The 19,701-nt window shown below is 41.4% G+C and overlaps 1 protein-coding gene across 4 annotated transcripts in view; it reads left to right on the plus strand.

Moving 5' to 3' along the window:
• TMEM63A (transmembrane protein 63A) overlaps positions 1-19,701 on the plus strand; it is a 54,560-nt gene that overhangs the window by 23,131 nt on the left and 11,728 nt on the right. Inside the window, exons 19-28 of one of the 4 annotated variants that reach the window (XM_063328198.1) lie at positions 580-742; positions 1,866-1,971; positions 3,946-4,113; positions 7,550-7,665; positions 8,045-8,107; positions 8,713-11,042; positions 11,575-11,928; positions 12,292-12,475; positions 13,238-13,353; positions 17,512-17,735. In XM_063328198.1, coding sequence (XP_063184268.1) covers positions 580-742; positions 1,866-1,971; positions 3,946-4,113; positions 7,550-7,665; positions 8,045-8,107; positions 8,713-8,883 — 787 coding nt within the window. In that variant the 3' untranslated portion in view covers positions 8,884-11,042; positions 11,575-11,928; positions 12,292-12,475; positions 13,238-13,353; positions 17,512-17,735. Of the gene's footprint in view, positions 1-579; positions 743-1,865; positions 1,972-3,945; positions 4,114-7,549; positions 7,666-8,044; positions 8,108-8,712; positions 11,043-11,574; positions 12,476-13,237; positions 13,354-17,511; positions 17,736-19,701 lie in introns of those variants that run through there. The other 3 variants (XM_063328197.1, XM_063328196.1, XM_063328195.1) reach the window with 3 other exon arrangements.

The following is a 19,701-nucleotide window of genomic DNA, read 5'->3' on the forward strand; positions in this document are numbered from 1 at the left end:
TTTTCATATCAGCATTGCAAATTTGCAGATATTGGTTATTATAAGCTCTTGTGACTGCGGGTAGAGGGAAAGAATAGAATGCAATTATTAGGACATAGTTAGGTTTCCAAATGCTGTTTCAAAATCAGTAACAAGACGACAATTAGGAGTTACTGAGCTTGGAGAGACAATTATTCTGTTGCAGTCTTATCTCATCTTGTCTCAGGTTGCTGTTGCAGACATCAAATGATGCTCTTGTCTGCTGTCAGCCACCCATCAGACTGCTGTATCTTTCTGTGAACAGTTTATTCCTCAACCAAACTGCAACTCAGCCAGGTTCTTGCAGTATACTACAGTTACTGCATTTATAGCTACGTAGCTATAAATATATATAAACTAAATAAATATAAAATAAAAAATATATGTAGCTAAATAGATATAGCTTTTTCAACAAGATTATTGGAAGTCTTCTAGCCACTTCTTATGGTGTCCAGTGCTTACCCTTATAGTAAGATGTTTCAAAGGTGACAGGGATTTATTGTATATATGCTGTATTTGCTTGTCTACTTTCCAGTCAGCATCTGATGTCTTTCCTTGCAGATGTGTCTTTCTGCCTGACCAGGGAGCCTTCTTTGTCAACTATGTGATTGCCTCTGCTTTCATTGGCAATGGGATGGAGCTGCTGCGCCTGCCTGGCCTCATCCTTTACACCATACGCATGATAATGGCCAAGTCCACAGCAGAAAGGAAAAATATTAAACAGGTATTAGATCCCCTCCTTAGCAAGAGGACATTAAATGACTGATCCTTATCAGAAACAGTGGGAGCCCCCATCCTTCATACCATTAACTATCATCTCCTGTCTTTTTTTTTTTTATGGCTTTTGTTTCATTCATCCGTGACAGGTTCATACTCCCTTCATTTGCAGCACAGATAATGGGGAAGTATTTATTCAAGTCAGAGATGGTCAAAAATCAAAACCCAAGCTCTGAACTTCATGTATTATTCTCTTCATAGCTCCAAGTCAGAGTTTTATGATTTGGATTTTATAAGATAATTCTGTTTTTTTATCTTGCTCTCTAAACTTCAGGGGTTTTTAAATTCAAATCTGTCTATAGTTAGTTTCTTCTGTCAGCCTGCTGGTGTGTACAACTTACTTTAATCTGAACATAAACCTAGCAAAATATATACTTATTGTCTATATTCCATTTTAAGTGGTGGACTTTCACTTCCAAGTGATGTGTCATCTTGGAGCTTGAAATTCCAGGTGTTACAATGGGAACTTAAGCCTGTATATAGCTGCCCATGTTCTTCTTTTTCTTCTTTCTTTCTTTTTTTTTTCTTTCTTTTTTACTTTTTGTGTGGGTGGGTTCCATTTTTAAAAGATTCTTTTAAACATTCACTTCTGTTAACTGTTGCGTATTACCCCTTGCTCTGGTTGAAGTGATTTATTTTGATTTCCTCATCCCAAGAGGAAAAAGTGGGAATACTGACCGCACCAAAGCTTTGATATTTTGAACTTTCCCTACTGGGAAACCCAATACAAGGAACAGTACAGATTCAATGGAAGCTACAGTGAGATGAAGATGAGTTTGGCACAATTATTTTCTGCCATGTGGTTTTAAGTAGTTGCTTCTTGTAGATGAAAACAGATTCCCAGAGGAATTACTTCAAGGCTATGAAAGAAGCAGCATGTTTTCTGTAAGTACCGATGCTTAAAATGCATAACACTTCATCTCTCTAAATACATCATTTGTGCCTCTTAGGGAAACAGCTGATCTCTCACAGGGAGAGAATAAGAGAAGGTGAACTGTTGCTTTAGTGAATTTGTTCGTAAATCCTGACACATTGATAGATAGTTTTGGGTGTTTTGTTTTTGTTCCTAGCAACAAGCATTTGAATATGAATTTGGAGCAATGTATGCCTGGACGTTGTGCGTGTTCACTGTCATCATGGCCTATAGCATTACGTGTCCCATCATTGTCCCATTTGGTAAGTTTTCCAATGAGCTGTGGGCACTGCGTGAGCGAGATGAGGGCGTGCGGGAGGTTGCGAAGGCCCAGTTCTGCATTCTTATTCCAGTTCAAATGCTGATAACCCTTAGGACTTGGATCCGAGTTTCCTTCCCTTCTTGTGGAAAAACAGGGCAGATGACGGTGAATTACTTACCTCTCTTACTACCTTTAGAGTTTGAAAGTACATTTAATGTCTATTAGATGCTTATTTTATTTCTCAAGTTTGAGTGTATTAGCTCTGATGGTGGTTTTTAATAGTGAAGTGTAGGAGGTTAGGTAGGTTTGGAGATGAGGGGATGGATTATTTTTGTCTCTGAGTTCTTGAGGTCTGGGAGAAGCAAGCTGCAGAGGGTACCCAGCCTGGAGGTCCACCTTGAGTAGCCGAACATGACTTGAGACATTCTGATCCCCAAATGCTTTAGGCACATTTGAAATAACTTTTGTCCTAAAGTTTGACTGATGTATGTAAAATGAAGCATGAAAATAAGCATGTTGATCCAGTAGCAAGAGACTGGAAAACTATCTGTGTTTTCGCTACTGCAGCTCTTCTGCAAACCATTTATCTAAAATTCCACATCCTGAATGAGAATGAAAAAAGGGGCTGTGGTCACCACTGTGCCATGGACAGCTGTGTGCTCCATGGTCCTTCTACGTTAGGGATGTGACCTAGCAACATGCTGACTGCTTTGCTGGGATATGGTCTTGAAGAATGCCATAGCTGCCCTTTGACTGGAAAAGGAAATGCTGTCTACTGTGGCAAATTTGCTGGCTTAGAGAACCAGTTAAGTAGGAGTTTGGGGCATGTGGATGGAGCACAGCTGCCGCACAGCTGCCCTGTGGTGTAGATGGAGCTGCAATCCTACAGGACTCCTCTCTCTCTGAGTCCCAGACCTCCTTTTTCTAGAATGTTTCTCTTATTTGGTTGGTTTATCTCTGTCCCATAAACAAAACTTAACATTTCTGCCTTACGTTGCCTATGTATCTGGCTTTGACTACTTTTCTTCTTCTTGTACCAGCCGTTAAATCCTACATTGGTACACAAGAAATTAGCAATTAGCAATCTGTCTAGAACTCATGGACAGTTCTCCATCTTTAGTGACTGTGACATGATCTACATCTTATTTTATTGCATCTTTCATTCACAGAGATTCTGGACTGTCATAAGAATTATGTATAAAGAATCATTTCAGCAGCTACAGATATTTCCACTCTGGAAACGTGTTTATCAGTCATAAGTAGTGCTAAATCATTTTATATAATTGGTATTTTCCTTTTCTAATGCAAAATTTTAGAGAGCTAGATAGAACATAATTAACTAAATTAGTTATTGTTTAGAACTGGTTTTAATCAACAGCCATATTACTGGGAGAGTGTGGCCGATTTTTTTTGTAACAGCGTACTTAATATTTGTTTACGTTTCGTTTTGTGTGCAGTTGTAAGTCTCTAAATGTGCTACTGCATACCAGAGCTGTTGCAATTCATGGCTGTCACAGCAGTAACTGGCTTTTTTGTGGGGGGATAAGATATAGCTAACTTGAAATCCAGTCATGAATCTGTTGAAGGCTGAGAAGGGAGATGTTAAGCTGCTGTTAGACCTTTATTCTTTACCAGTACAGTGGTGGAGGAGTTACCACATCTTCCCTACTGGCTTGGCCTCACGTGCCAGCACTAGGAAGGAGCTCTGGGCTCTCTCTGGGAGCACGAGTGGTGCTACAGAGGAGTGTGTGGAGAGGGGGAGGACAGGGAGACCCCGGGGGTCTTGGGCTGGGGATGCAGCAACCATAGGAGCAGGCTGCTGTCATGGAGCTCTACCCCATTCATCTTTGGGCTGTATCCACCATTGATACCTGGGTTTTCGGTCACTTTTTTAGTGTAGATCTGCTCACAGAATTGCTCCTTTTTTATCAAGTCTTCAACAACCTCTCCTTGGCTCTCCCTTTTTTCCTTACAGGTTTAATATATATACTCCTGAAGCACATGGTTGACCGTTATAACCTTTATTATGCATATCTTCCTGCCAAGCTGGAGAAGAAGATGCACTTTGCAGCTGTGAATCAGGCCCTTGCAGCTCCAATTCTCTGCCTTTTCTGGCTCTATTTTTTCTCATTTTTGCGGCTAGGTAAGTATTACCTTTTTCCACCTAGAAGCTGCTTCTATGTCTCTTGACAGCTTACCTAAATTACATGTGAAGTTTCATAGGCTTTGTGGGCTTTTCTTTTTGCTTCCGTAAATAGGAAGTCATTGTGGTCATATCTGGCACTGAATTATACAACATTTGCAGCTTACAGGAGTTTGCATAAAGTACTCTGATGGAGATGGCTGATATGTCAACTTAAAACTGTTAGCATGGAGCTTCGTATTTCTTCATTTTACAGGAGATCATGTGTTCCCTAGATCTGTAGAGTTTGAATTGGACAGTTGGGCTGTGGAGTGACAGACAGTAAAAATCATTAAATAAAACAAAATCTATTCAGAATTAGCGCTTTCTAATAAGATGGTCTCTGGCTTCGCTACCTGCATTTGTGTAGTCTGTGCATAAGTTTAATGTGTCTGGGTGAATTGGCTATTGCCTCTATTGTACAGCTGTCATTTAGAAAAAACTGCTAAAACATTGGCTACTGCTACTAAGAGCTGTGCTCTACATTTTCTGTCAAACTTTACATGGAAGACTGCAGTGAGATGGTGACTCTCCTCCCCATATTGTAATTTAAAAACTCATGGTTTGTGTGTAATCTATTTTCAAAATAGGGATGTTCTGTATTTTGCAAATACTTGGCATTGATAGATTGGCTGTGGTGTACTAACAGCTTTGACAGCGGAAAAGGTAGGCGATAGCTTATGGCTTTTTATCCATGATATAGGAGGAAGCATTTGGCATGGAACAGGGATGATGCTGGAAGGAGCTGAGCTTCCCTTCTTGGGAAGGAGGCCCTTGGCATCTATCTGTATTTTGCCTCTTTTCTGCTTTCACAGCACTGATGGCAAATGACCATGCTTGCATTGTGTTTTTCTAGCATATCAGTAGTAAAAAAGATATTGTTGGCAGACTGACATCTAACTTTAGAGATGGCTCCCTGTGGTTGTAAAGGCACTTGGAACTCTTGCTTCAGGCTGTCCTTGGATTTGAGCAGATGTCCCTGCATTACCTGTATTTCTGAGAGCTTGTTTTTTCCCTTGTTTTGAGAGCTGTCTTTGCAACCAGGAAGACCAACAAATCTATGTCCTCTAAAATAACAGCAGAATTTCTAGGCCATGCTGTAGAAGAATCCACTCCAAACATGCAGCAATTGATGTGCCTCTTTAATTGTTATGAAGGAAATCCTGGTGTAGTAAAAATTAAATCTTTATAATAACGTTTTCTAGTTCTGCATATGTGGTAAAACCATCATTTGTTGTGGAACTTAGTAATGGGAAACACAGACCAGGTTACCATGGTTGGCTTGGTCAGTATAGAGGATCCTGTTTACGGGATGTTTTCAGTGATTTGTCAGTGCACGGGGCAGTCTAGCCAAGTGGTATGAGTCTGAGAGGTGGGAACTTGAGATTTTGATTTCATTGCTGCTTCTTGTGCCAAAGAGAAGGAAGGAGGGGGAAGAGTGCTCTGCTTCCTTATCTGCAAAATAAATCAGTTTATGGTGTGTAAAGCTTGATTGCTCAGTCATTGAGTTGTATAGTTTGCCTGGTATATTTCAGTCTGGTTGCAAAGTACCGTGATAATGCTCTGTTTTCTCACTCATTATATTAATGTTAGGCTGAAAGGACTTCTATCCCAGTTCTCAGTCAGGACCAAGTATCACTTGACTGCGTACAGAAGGTGATAGGCTGTACTGGTGTCATCTATTTCCTTTTCAGTCGCTGTTTCCTTCCTCAGCTCTCATGCCATCCATCCATCCATCACACACCAAAAGCACCGCTGGGCCTCTCAACAGAGGAGGCAACGGTACTATCTGCAGTTCAACCCCTGTCTCCTGGGATAGTCACTTAAGTCCCACGTTCTCTAGAGCTGTTGGCAGGGCAGACTGCTGAGGACACATGGCAGGGAAAACTGATCTTTGGAGATTTCTTCCGTGATCTCTGCTGTTTGCCTTGTGCTTCACACCATACATTGCCTTTGGTGTAGACATGCCTCACCAGCTGGTAGATACTGATGTAACCTACACTTAGAAAAACAACCTCTTCTAAAGGACATTCCAGAATACCCATAGGGAGGCTTTTTCACTTGCCTCTTTGGTTTGAACAGTGACGTGTTTGTGGGGTTTTTTTTGGTTTTGTGTGTGTTTTGTTGTGGTTCACCCCACCACCCCCAAACAGATCTGCATAGGGCTTATATAGCCTGCTAAAAAGTGAAACTTGTCTGCTCTGTGCTACTGCATATGCTGGGATTACCACAAAAAAATTTGAGGGTTGGTGTTGCCTGTTTTGACTAAAGGAGCTTGGAAACAGCTAGATATTTGGCTTTTTTCCTATTATCTTATTCAAGTTGTCTTTGCTGCAAAAGGAGATTAACTTCTTCAGAATATTTCCCCAGTGGACCTGAAGAATAATAAGTCACTGTGATCATTATAACTTTTCCTATACTAGAGGCTGCTAGTATGGAATATGTCCTTTACTATAGCTTTCTCTCCCTCTCTCTCTCTCTCTCTCTCTCTCTCTCTCTCTCTCTCTCTCTCTCTCTCTCTCTCTCTCTGAAGAAAAAATTACCTTTCAGCTTATTTCATGTTCACCCAGTTTCTTCTCTTGTACCTTTTCCTTGGGCTCCTCCCAGTTCTGTCCATATTTTATTGTGGCATTCTACACAGTCAAGGCTGCTCAAGTTTAAGGTTCAGTAGCACCACATTATTTTGTATAGGTACCAGAGGCTTGCTTTCTTTTTTTCCCTTCTGATGTTTTGTGATAGCATCATACTATTGACTGCTTTCCAGCTTGTAATGATCAGTTGTATTCTGTAGTGCTACAGGCTTGTTCTCCCTCATATCTACATTTCATTTTTCCTTACGAATTGTAGTTATTTACAGTTTTCTACATACAATTTCATCTCACTGTTTATTTTTGGTTGGGTTTTTTTCCTTGGTAGAGGGTGGGATCATCTAATCTATCAACGTCATTTTTGTATTTTGTTGTTGTGTTTTTTGGGTTTTTTTTGCCTTTGAGTTGTTTGCAACCCATCTAGTTTGGTGGTGTCCTCATATTTAATAAATGGACTATGTCTATTACATTTCACAGATCATTAATGAAAGTATTTTAGAAGTGGGTCCAGAATAGATGACTGAGGGAGGAGGAGAAGAATTGCTCTGAGTCTTGTTTATCATTCAAGTATTGCAGCTGCCTTTCTTGGCCTTTAAGGAAGCTGGGGAAACAGTTTTCTCAGCAGTTTTACCAGTCAACAAGCTTTGTGCATAATGAGGTTCTCTTGTTTGTGGCTGGAAGTGGTGTTTCCAGTCCTCTAAGGGAAAAAAAAATCCACGAGGTTTCTGAAAATGGGGAAGATAAAGGTTCGGTTTTTTTGTTTTTCCTGCTGTGTATTTTTATATTGTATTCTCTGGATATTTTTCTAGGCTTTAAAGCACCTACAACCATGTTTACCTTCCTAGTTGTCAACATCACAATTGTTATTTGCTTGGCTTATACTTGTTTTGGCTGTTTCAAGTACCTGAGCCCACTGAATTATAAGGTAAGTGATGGATACTCAGCACCTTTCAGCACCTGCCTGTGTGCTTGATGTAGCACCAGCTATTCCTGCTGGTTTGTTTGTGCCTTCTTGCTAGCAGCATCTGTCCACAAAGGCTCATCCTGGTAAGATGGCTAAAGAGGGCTGATGGTAGAGGTAGGCTGCTTGGCACAGTGGGAAGGCTGTCGGTGTTAGCAGGAACTGAATTTGAGAAGAAAGAGTGGGATGGAAGAAGCATGCAAGAGGATTGGAGGAGAGAGTACCAGCACTGCACAGAGATCTCTCTGTGCAGGTTTTTGGGCGCTTACGGTCTTCGTATGTTCTTTTAATTTACCAGTCTGATATTGTCTCTCTTCCTTTCCCCACCTGTTACTGATTACAGATAGAAGACACACAATGTGAAAGAGGAAACGACACAGATGTACCAGCCATCCCAACATCTTCTGTAAGAAGTTAAGAGTTACTAATATTCTCTTACGCTTCCTAGAAAAACTTAATTTATCACCCTGCTTATCAAAGAGCATGTGTAGGACACATTAGTTTGAATGGACTGTGGGACTTCCCATATGCGTGTGGGACGAGAGAGTTCTGCAGCTGGGCTCCTTGACTGTTCCCAGGCGGTGTTCCAGAAGTACCTTCGGCTGATGTTTTGTGTGTAGTTGAGACACGGCTACTTCCAGCAGCTCTGTGCACTGTGTTCTGGGCCTTACACCACACAGTTCCTCACAACTGGACAGCTGCCGAATGCAGTCAGTTGCCACTGCTTTGTGACTTAGAAAGTTGTGACGTGCATAGCAGGTCTTCCCTGCCATGTCACTAAAAAGGATGTAGGACTGAGGTAGAAATAGAGGTCTTTGTGCCACGGTCTACAAGTACACGTGAGCGTTGCACCAGGAAGCCTCGGTTAGGGGGCAAAAGACCTTAGGTGTTAAGGTGAAGAATGGGAAATGGATGAAAAGAAGAGTGGCGAGGGGAAAGATTATCCTGGGTGAATTATCCCAACGTTATACTTTGAGAGACGAGTAAAATCCTTAACACTTGTGATTTCAGATGTACGTCCCCCGAGTTTTGCATCCTTATTCTACAGAAAGGACGATGTTTGCCCATTCGGAGCAGCAATCATATGGCACTATGGACAACACTAATTCACAGGCAGAAGAAATCATAAACTATTCTGCTGGACCTGCAATTATTGAGCAGGCATCGAGGGGTTCGCTTTGAATGCCAAGGACTAACACAAGGTGGAGCACTTGGTCCAGGTTTACCAGAACTAATTCCCCACCACCAGCTACTAAGTATTCTGTTTTATTTACATATTCCTGCCTACAGAAGAGGTACAGAAATTATTCATTGTGTGGTCTGCAGCTGTGCTTGGAGATTAAAAAGCGGATGCCTTGGGACTGATTGTTTTCCAGGCTGTCTACATGCATTACAAAACAAACACGTTGAACACAGAGATGCTGATCCTCAGGGAGTTCACTTATGCTATCTCATCACTTGCCTTATGAATTTAACTTATGCTGCATATGGATAACTGGTCACCAAAGTAAATGCAGCTATTACAGCTGTCATTTATTTATTCAAAATAATTATTTAAAAAAAATTTAAAAAACCTTTAGTATTTATAAGCCTCTTGGGATGTATTAAATCCTGAGGTGATGTCACTTTTGATGAAAATGCTGTTTGCGCGGGCGCTGAGGATGGTGTGTGGGAGTCTCTCCTCTTGTCACCCAAAGTAATCGGTGTCGTTTTGACCATGTTACCTCTTTTCCTTAAAAGGGATGAGGGAGTTACTGTGCACTTGGGTACTAAAAGTACCAAAGCAAAAAGACTGGTGTAAAGAAGAGAGTGATTTATCTGATACTGATTTTAGATATTTTTTGGAGGGCATTTAGGCTGTTAGTTTCTGTTCACTTTTTTTAAGGGCCTTCCACAGTGAAAGTTCACCTGACAACAATAAAGGATGTAAACATTTTATCTTTCTTTTAATCTTGGGTCAAAAAGACAGATCTCTGGGTTTTCTCTATAGTGCCAATTATATGAACTATAAGATACTAAGTTTTTAAAATCATGTAGTAGGTGCCAATTTATTCCAAAGTACATTGTGTCAAAGTGTAACTAATAATCACCGCGCAATAAAAAATTGAGTTCAGAGAAATTTCAGGCTGTCTTGATTGTTTTATTTCTTCTTTGAATGTCTTTTTAGAATGACAGTTTGTTCCATGAGAGATGTGAATACTTTTAAGTTTCTCTAGGGGATGAATCTTGGTGACCTTTGGGTAGGAGAAGGTTTTGGCCCTTCCAAGCCCTCTTTTTGCCTGCTTGTCATTAAACTGTTAGTTCCTGAACTTGACCTTTTCTAGCGTGTCTGTGAAGCAGCGACATCTTGAGATTGGAGTAGAATTTGTGGCATAAATAAGTGTGTGCAGGTGTTCAGTGTCTTACAGGACTGCCTCCAGCTTCCCCGGACCAGCGCCCGGGACGAATGCCGAGCAGGAGGCCTGCCCAGCTGCAAGAAGAACCCTGCAGAGCTCTGATGACCCTGATGACTTGCCCATCCTGCTAGTTGAAGGTACGCTTATTCCTGATTCTTAAAAGGCAAGTGAGGTGTCTTGTCTAGTTGGGGGGGGCATGGATTTGTGTCAGACTTCTTTATACTATCACTTCAGTGTTGCAGTTTAGTCAGAGCATTCGTGTGTGTGTGTGGCAGGGAGCGTTTTGATTTTAGCAATCGTGTTATTACTAGAGGTGGAATGTAACTGAATATTGTGGGGTTTATTCAGCAATCATGGCATTACTAGTGGTGGTGTGTACCCTGGACACAAACTGCCATTTAAGATTGGTATTCAAACTAGGAAAAAAGAAAACCAACAGGCTCCAAGTTTCTTCACTTGTCTCTGAGTCTCTCATACCGATGTGAGGACAGGAGAGAGAGCCTGGTGTATTAATTAGATCAAAAGTCTGTGACTGTTCTAAGTTATTTCTAGCTGCGGTACCCCATCTCATACAGGTGTCTGCAGAAGCACTGGACACTTACATGTATACTAATTGAGGAAACAAAGAAATGATTCAGCTACCACACTTGACCTGTTTACTGCGCTGGCACTGTGGGATTTTTATGCTCTGTGGTATAGCTTACTTTTTTGAGCAAGTGACTTTTGGTAATCATTGTGAGGTTCTGTAGTTATATCAAGGACAAAAACTCTTTTGGTGATTGGATTTCCTTTTTGTGCTTAGAAGGCTGCTGAACCTTGGTAATGAAGCTCCTTGTGGCTGGCACAGGTTTGGTACAGACAGGGCCAGCTCTCCTGTGAACTTGAATGAACCCACCTCCAGTCATGCTAATGTGCTTCAGATACAGAATATGGAAAACCTATTAGGTAATGAAAAATTGCATCTTGATAAACAGTCATTGTTGGCATTTGAGGAACCAGTTCTTGTATCTAAAGGGGGAAATCACCTGCATGTTTCACTTATCAATGAGCAGCCGTTCTTGTTTGCCACTGCGCTCTGTTGCAGTTAAATTCATTGCCCTAGTTCAAGTAAAGGCTGGGATCACCTATTAGTAAATTATCACAAGACCTCCATGTATAGCAACACACAAATTAAAGGCTGGTTTATCAGCTTTACTATGTTCTGCTTGCTTACCAGTATTTTTTGGGTCTCTCTCTGAGAGCTGGAAGTAATTAGAAAACTGCACTGGCTCTAATTCATTCCTTCATGTTGGTGGATATCTCTGAGAGGATAAAATTAGATCAGCAGGAGAAACTCCTTGCATGCCTTGCTGAGCCTTAGAGAAAAGCTGAGGGATGGAAGCCTCAACAAATGTGGATATTGGCTGCACTGTATTTGAAATTCTTATTTAAAGCCGTTGCACATTCTTTACTGTTCTTTTTATAAATCTTTTGGCAGGAATCCCAAGCAAGTGGCCCAGCTGGAGTTACTGATCGTAGCTCTCAGAAGCCATATTCGCTGAGATCCAACGCCTGCTGCTTGCCTTGCATTGCTCAGTTGGAACAACTCCTCCCCCCCACATCGCTCCTTGCAAAGTCCTTCCTTGCGTTCCAGCAGCTGCCACTGGCAGTGATCCCATGGAACACGAATCCTGGACAAGTCTGACGCTCCAACATGAGTAAGCCCTACACAGTGTGGTCCATGATGGGATTCTCTGTGATGCAACTGAGGGGACAACCTCTGAAAGAAAAGCTGAAGAACGGAGCCCGTTTGTTTGTACAACTCTGCACTTCTGCCAAGACTTCACTATAGGTGATTTTCTTTTATAGTGAAGAAAATGCTATACAGTATGCTGAGACCCAAACCAAACAAAAATCAAACCAAACTTGGCTATTGTAGATATACCTAGCTCTGTGGCAGTTAGAGCTTATTCTGTGTGTATGCCCAATCTGGTTCACCCCCTGTCCTACTACAACACATCCTCAACACCCAAACGAAGATTGCAATTTCTCATTTGCATTAGGTGCACGTGTTCTAATGTGCCTTGTTCGAAAACATGCCTTGTTTTCCTTTGGGCTTTTCCCATGTCCTGAACCAAAAGCAGATCTCTGTGCTGGCTAATTTTTTACATGCTTCAGTGTAGCAATAGACCATGTTCTTTCTGTCTCTTTACAGAAATCCAGTTCCCAGCTCGGCTTACCCACAGATGCTTGCAGCACAACTGAAAGCTGTCTCACATGTCATCTACAGATAGTTCATTTATTAGTGTTTGGAAGCCTTTTATGCTTTTCAAGAAGGTGGGGTTGTCCTAGCAGCAGCAGACCACAGAGTTGTTCTCCTGGCGCTCAGCAAAAGTGAGGTGAGAAGCACAGGAAGATTTGGGGAAGAGGGGTCTCTTTCTGTCACAAAGACAAACCCAGTACATTGAGTACAAAGAGAAGATGCACTTCAATGTCTCTAAACTGCAACAATAGAAGGAAACACGCACTTTTAACTCCAAATGATGGCCAGGGTCATAACTTTCAAAGAGGACACGTGTCTTATCTTTTTAAATTGGCCTCACAAATTCCTTCTCTGTCTAATCTAAAGACTTCTCGAATGATTCTGCTTGTCACCTGTCTCTAACAGCTGCAAGTGCCTGTTTCAGATATTTCAGAGGTACAAAAGTTCTTCTTTCCTTCTGAGGACAGCTGTCTGACAGATCAAAACAGAAAGGAAATGACCAAAAGTGGAGACACTGAAAATTGAGTCATTATAATGGAACATTCTTCCCTCTAATTTTTTGGTTCTTGGGATAAATCCTGGCTTTTGCCTTGTATCTGACATCCTATTGATTAGGCTGTAGCATCTCAGCTGCAGCAAGTGCAACCTCCCAATTTTTCTGTGCTCAAACCCAGAGCTCCTGGGTTATCTTCACTGGTTCGTTGTCAGCAGTCTGTAAGCCTTTGTTGTTTGAAGAGAATGTGTTTCAAGATCAGCTGTCTTTCTATTGCATGTACCATAATTAGCTTTTAATTCTTTTGATGACACAATGAATGTGGCCCCATGAATTAACTGGTGTAGGGTATGAAGCTGCTTCTCCCTACTCATTGTGCCTCCATTACTACTGTCTTCTAACCAGGAGCCTGCAGTCTCCAGTGAAGAGTGACTCTGGATTCCTGGTTGAAAGCAAAGGTTGTTGCTTTCCTGGAGGAGGATTTGTTCCCTTCTGTAGCAGCTTATTTCCTGCCTTTCTAGGTAAGTTCTGGTGTAACAAGTACCTGATCTTCTCACCTTGAATGGATTGAAAGTCCCACCTCAAGACCAAGTTTTATGGCTAGTAGAAAGTAATAATCTGTAGTGTTAACTAACAAGCTAAATATATTTACAACTTCAATTCTGGACGGAGTTCTCTTTCCATTAAAGTTCTGGTTTGGAAATGTCCATAACGAACATGATTAGATTTCCTGAAGTGTTGTTAGATTAAAAGTTTGTGTATTTTAAAAGGGCTACTCTTTACTACTGTATTTGACTTCCTGCACAACAGCTTCTCTTTGTTTGTTTCATTGGGTTTTGGTTTTTTTGTCCCCGTCAATGAGTAAGTGGAGATGATATTGCCTGTCAGGGAGAAATTATATTCATTCTGCTGTAACCCTCCTCAGACCTTGATTTACCTGCTGCTGGATAGATGTTCAGAAGGTTCAGTACGTTGTATTAATTTGTAGAAGTGTCTAAAATAACCTAAAATCTCTAATTATCAGTTGTCATCTCTCTTTATCAGTAGATGTTGCCAAGACAACTTTAACATTTGTGGTCTTCAGCAGTCCAGAGCTTCATCCCATCTTATCATTTCCCTACAATGTGGTAGATATGTAATACATATATGATATAACACAGATACGATAGTGTCCTTTTAGGGCCTTAAAACACTTTTATCTTCCAGACCCTAAACTGGTGTTTATGTTTTGGTCTTGAAGTAAAATAGCTTTTTCTGAGAAGTCAGAGGACAGCGGTTGCAGGATCTGATAGCTTCAAGCACTCCGTACTAGGTCTCTGCATGATAGTCAAGTGGGAATGGGTGGGACTGTAAATAGCCAAGAAGAGAGAGAAATTTTCACATCTGTTTCTAGACTTAATGGTTAATTAAGTGCTGGTTCATAGTTAATGAAGACACTATTCTCAAATGTGACGTTTAAAATAGAGTTCTAGAAATATAATGTATGTATGTCTCCTAAATAAAATAGGAGCCAGAATTTGTTGCTGTCTCATATCATCGCTGCTGTGCAGTTATGAACCGCCAGTTTTTATGTAGTGACGCAAAAAAGTGAAAGTTTGTGATGGAAGTTAGTGGCTGTTTTTGAAAGGTGTCTATCTGTTGTGCTTCTTAGATCTTTATTAAAAAAAGAAAAGCTGCAGTCCAGGAGGAAGACTGAGAGCAGAGGGAATGTAAGATAGATGTATTTTTGTACACGGCTTGCCTTCCCTCGTGCATTTAGTGGTGTTTCATACTTGGCTTTTCAGATTGATTAGCTTTATTACAGCCTGCTCTCCTGAAATGTAAAGCACCAAGTTGTTTCTTTCAAGTGAAGATGTTGCATGTCAAAATTTATTTTGAATTCTAATTTTTTTTTTATCCTATGGCAGATTACCAGTACTTCTTCCCCCTCCATCTATAGATATAGAGAAATAAAACCAGCAGCTATCTCCACAAAGGAAAATGGAAAAGGAAGTGATTTAAAAAATTTGCCAAGTTCTGCAATTTGAATGCAGGCATTGAATTTTCCATTCTAGCTTTAGAGAACAGAGTAGGCCTTTCTTCTTTTATATTTGATGTCTGTAACTTCAAAACTGTTACTAAAATAGGAAGAATTCATTCCCTTCTACGAACAGAAATCAGAATCTGCTATGAATAAAAGGGCAAAAATTGAGAAATAAATTTGGTTGTGCAGCTTTGAGAGGAATCACTTAAGCAATTCTTTCTGTTATTTAGCTTCAAAAGGGGAAAACACATAATAGTATAGTGGTGAAGTTAGGAAAAGTAATTATATCTGTGTTCTGCAATGGGTTCTGCTGCTCAGTTTGTGAGAAATATTACTTAATCTCTCTTTGTCTCTGGTTTCTCTGAAAGATTAAGAATGCCTTCTGATCACTGCGAAAAGCTTTATCAGCCACAGAAGACTTGAAACAATGCCAAAAAAAAAAATTCCATTGAGACAAAAATGCAGGGGTGGACCTTAGTTCCCTTGAGACTATACAAGAATTCCTAGAATTCAAGAGATACAAATGTATTTACATACAAACTCACTCCAACAATGCAGGCTTGCTTGCAAAAGAGCTAAAGAACTGCTGGAAAATAAAGCTCTTCTAGGAATTCCTCCATTTGTGGAAACTGAAATGTTAGTAGGGGTGCTCTGAGCAAGCATGAGATCCTGCAAGGCTGCGATGGCCTCAGTCCAAAAGTGAGTGGGAGTACTTAGGCTGGGCTGGAGCAGAGCTGCAACCCAAGCTCATGAAATCGCACTGAGCGAGGGATGCCATGCAGACAATGGGAATAATGTCAGCTGGGCTAGGCCTTTCCCCGCTGCAGAGGACGATGTTGACATCGCTGATCTGGATACCTCGGGGTGGGGCACATCCACGTACTCTTGTGCAATGGACAAAGAGGACTGAAGCAACAGTAGGTGGATGCGTTAAGAAGGAAGGATGGGCTATTTACCAGGGAGCCAGTGTCAGCAGGACAGGCAAAAGTTGTTTTTTCATTGGGTATGGTGTGGATACTAGTGGGGGGCAAGTCAGGGGAGTGGGAGGAATTTTAGAGCTGAGGGTGCAGTTTCCCCTTTCCCCTGCCTGCAGGGCCTGGCCCTCCCTGGGCCCAAGGCTGGCTGCAGCTGCTGCGAGGGACGGACAGCTGGGCTGTGGACACAGCCAGAGCCCCTCGCTCAGCCCTGGGGGCAGGGGGCTTTGCAAGTGGGATGCCAGGCCCCTTGCAGCTGCTGGGACGGGCAGCAGAGGCAAGGTGAAGTCTTCACACATAGCTGAGTTTGTCGTATTGGTACCTTTGACTCAGTAGCTGCGCAGCTGAGTGTAGTTTTGTCTTCTCATGTTCCCTGTTCACCTTGTCTCTCTACTGCGCTGTACTCCCTCTGCACTGATCGTCTGCAGTGGTTTGAACCATTGCTGCAAAGGGGGATTATCTTTCATTTAAGAAGATGGAAACTCATCACTTAAATCTCATTTATCGTTTGTCCTATCCTCAAAACCACAGACATTCAGTTATTAAACACAGGGAGAGCATGAGCATCCTTCTTAACGTCTTAAAATCTAATATCAGGAAGGTACTTTGAGTACTGAAGTTTGGACTACCTCTAGCAAGGGGAACGAGCTGTCACTCAGTGCAGATCTGTGTATAAATACTGCTCTCTAGAAGACAACTGATGATTGTAATGGGGCTAATTCTTCTAGCAGCATTGGCATAACACCATCAGGGCTGTCTGGCACTGCGCAAGATATTTCTTCTGTGAAAGAAAACTAATCCTAAGCAAGATGGTTTTAGTGTGAGTGATGTTCCTTAAAGTGCTATTACAGCAAGTAAAACAAGTGGCATCATTTCTCAATGTTTTAAAATAAGCTACCCTGAAATCAATATGGATTTATTCCTTGTCTCTTCCCACAGTATCCAGAAGGATCTTTACATTCCTCTTTCAGACAAAAATGTATCTTCATTTAATGCATATTATGTATTGCATCTGCTGTAAAACAGAATGTATGTTTGATTGACTGTCTTGAACCAATCAATCCCTGCCCCCGAGCAATTCCAGCTGACTCAGTGGTGATGAATAGTGCCCCTCATGGATTTAGATCTGACTGTGAAGCTAGACTTAACAGATTCTATTTTTTGCTAAATGATGGTTTAACTTCCTTTTTCATACGAAAGTGTGATTTCTATCCATGTTTTTTTTTTTTTTTCATTCATAATCTGAGTAATGCCTGACTCTTATGTATGTGAAGTCTTGTCTTGTTTAGTTGTATAAGGTGTCCAAAGGCCGCAAATAGCGGCTTGGATTTTTCAGGACTTAATGGGTTGTAGTTTGAAAGTCAGAAGTCAAATTTGGTTGTAGTGGGAGTTAGTTTAGCTGGAGCTGTATGAGAAGATGATGACCTTATTAGTGTTTTTTCCATACCAGAAGCAGATACTTTCCAAAGCATTTCAGCTGGGAGGCAGAGTGTAAGTCCTGTTTATTTTCAGTGGCATCTCCATGGTTCTGAACCTCTATCCAGACTCTTCATGGGCTGTAACTGGCTAATTAAAAAGCAGGGTTTAGGTCAGCTATGTCTTGTTTCAGTGTGGGATAAATGCATCTTTTGGAGCAACTTAAGGAGGAATGACTTTTTTTTTTTTTTTTTTTTTTTTTTAAGGACTACAGTGTTTTTTGAGCAGAGACTTTGGTCCAGAAATGGCAGCTTCACCAAGAAACAGCTCTGGAGCATCAAAATGTCATCAGATTCCATGTTCTCCTGAAGGCCATAGCTACTATTTCAAAGAGCCTTATTCCGAAGAAACAGCTCAGCCAGGCCAACAGCAGCACGTTTGGCCTTGTTAGAGGAAACTTACTGTCTGAGCAGCAGGTACTCAGCTGGCCCGCTTAAATAAGAACAAGTATAACAGGGCGGGAAATCCTTTCTTACTACTTTAGTATTTTTGCAATAACCTGATATGTGGTTACTTGCTAACAGAAATGTTACGACTATTTCTGATTATCTGATTTTTACACTACTGACTGCAGTACTGCACCAGAATGTACTGTACTGTGTATCAGGAGTAGGTCTGGATTCGCTCAAGGTGATTTTCAAATCCAAATCTCAGGCTCATGGGAGAGTTGTTCCCTGCAGGAAGAAATGCAGATGCTATCACTAGCCCACAAACACTTCATTAGTATTAAACCTTGCACTACAGGCAGTGGGGTTGGCTGTATTTTGCTAAAAACAGATGATAATTTTGAAAACGGGGAGGGGAACTGATGTCAGGCTTTACGTAGCTGAATTTTATACTCTTTCACATTGCCACAGTATTTCACTGAATCTTTCTATGTAAGTGTAGATAAGTAGGTGATGAACAACAGCTGCTGATAGCTGTGGGCTTAAAGACATCAGGATTCAGAACAACCTTTGCTATATAACAGGTGTTTAATTATAATTTTTAAGTTTCTACAGTCTACTACCTTCTATGTCCAGATTTCTTCTCTTTCAGACAGTAGCTAATCAAACCCCTTTTCATGCTGTCTCAGTATTTATCTTCTATGTGAAGTAAAAGGGGCAGCGTGGACAGCTCGTGTTTGTGGCAGGCTGATGTGCACTTACCTGGCCTGCAGAGAGGTGCAAGGATGTGCTTGCTTACTCTCTCTGTTCATTATCATTGTCTCAGATTGCTGAGGCGCATTTAAAAATAGAAAGGTTCTACAGGAGGTTGTTTTTTGTCCAAGTCTCACTGGTGACTGAGCCTGGATGAGCTGCTGTAACACAAGATCACAACACAGAGTCCTGCTGTGCTTCTTTTCACCAAGGCTGGGGCCCTTCAAGCAGATCTGTTCCAGAATGGAGAGAGAAAATGCTTTGAGCCTTCTACTTGCATCTGAAAATTGGTTTGGCAGGTATCATATAGCAAACTTCCTTCCCACTTACTTTATCTGCATTGTGACTGAGCAGTCCCTGGGGAAGTATTCAGTTCTATCAGTATATGGCAGTGCTCCCTAGCACCACAGCAGATGTCTGCATGTGCATTAAAGATGAGAGAGGATGATCTCCAGCTCTGAAATATAAGGCCACACAGGGGACAGAAGTCAGGCAAAACCAAATGGTCAGAGATCAAGACTTGTGCAAGAGGGAGCACAGTGATGCACGTAAACAGCTGTTGTTGTCGGAGGTGAGCTGATTCCTCTTGAATAAGTAACCTCTTTTTAATATACTCAACCTGGAACAAGTTTGGGGACGGTCTTCTCTGAGAAGAATCTACTTTAGACAAAGTGAATGATTCTGTATTTTCTTCCCATCTATTCAAAACAGATGAGCCTGTACCACATAGTATTTTGCAAATGAGAACATAAATTTTGACTAGTGAAAGCATTTACAAATACTCACTACTAATCTGGAAGCAGTCAGCTGTCTTAGAGAATTCAAGTACAGCTTGAGGGCCTAATCTTGTAGGGAGGCCCGAGAGCTGCTGTGCCTTCCTCTGCTGGCAGAGGTAGGTGCAGAAGCACAGAAGGCAGAGGAAGGGTAGCAAGAGGTCTCATCTCTGCTCAGAAAACTGATCCAAGCTGTTCTACAATCCATCTGTCCTAATGATCTTCTGTCATGGCATATCAGGTGGCTTTGAGCACTAAGATTCAAATTTGCCCAGCAGGAGTGTTGACTTTCCTTCTGTGAAACAAACTAGTTGGTATTCTTGAGTCTAAAGCCCTGTGGGATGGAGCCAGGCTCTGCTGGAGTGACTGTTACTTAACAGCTTCCATTTCAATTGATATTGTGAAATAATACTAATCCATGCAACTGTTGTTGGTGGATTATATTTCCCTCTGCTTGCAAGGGTAGGGAAGTATATCAGAAGTG

The sequence above is a fragment of the Chroicocephalus ridibundus genome, chromosome 3 (assembly GCF_963924245.1).
Source record: "Chroicocephalus ridibundus chromosome 3, bChrRid1.1, whole genome shotgun sequence".
Lineage (NCBI taxonomy): Eukaryota > Metazoa > Chordata > Aves > Charadriiformes > Laridae > Chroicocephalus > Chroicocephalus ridibundus.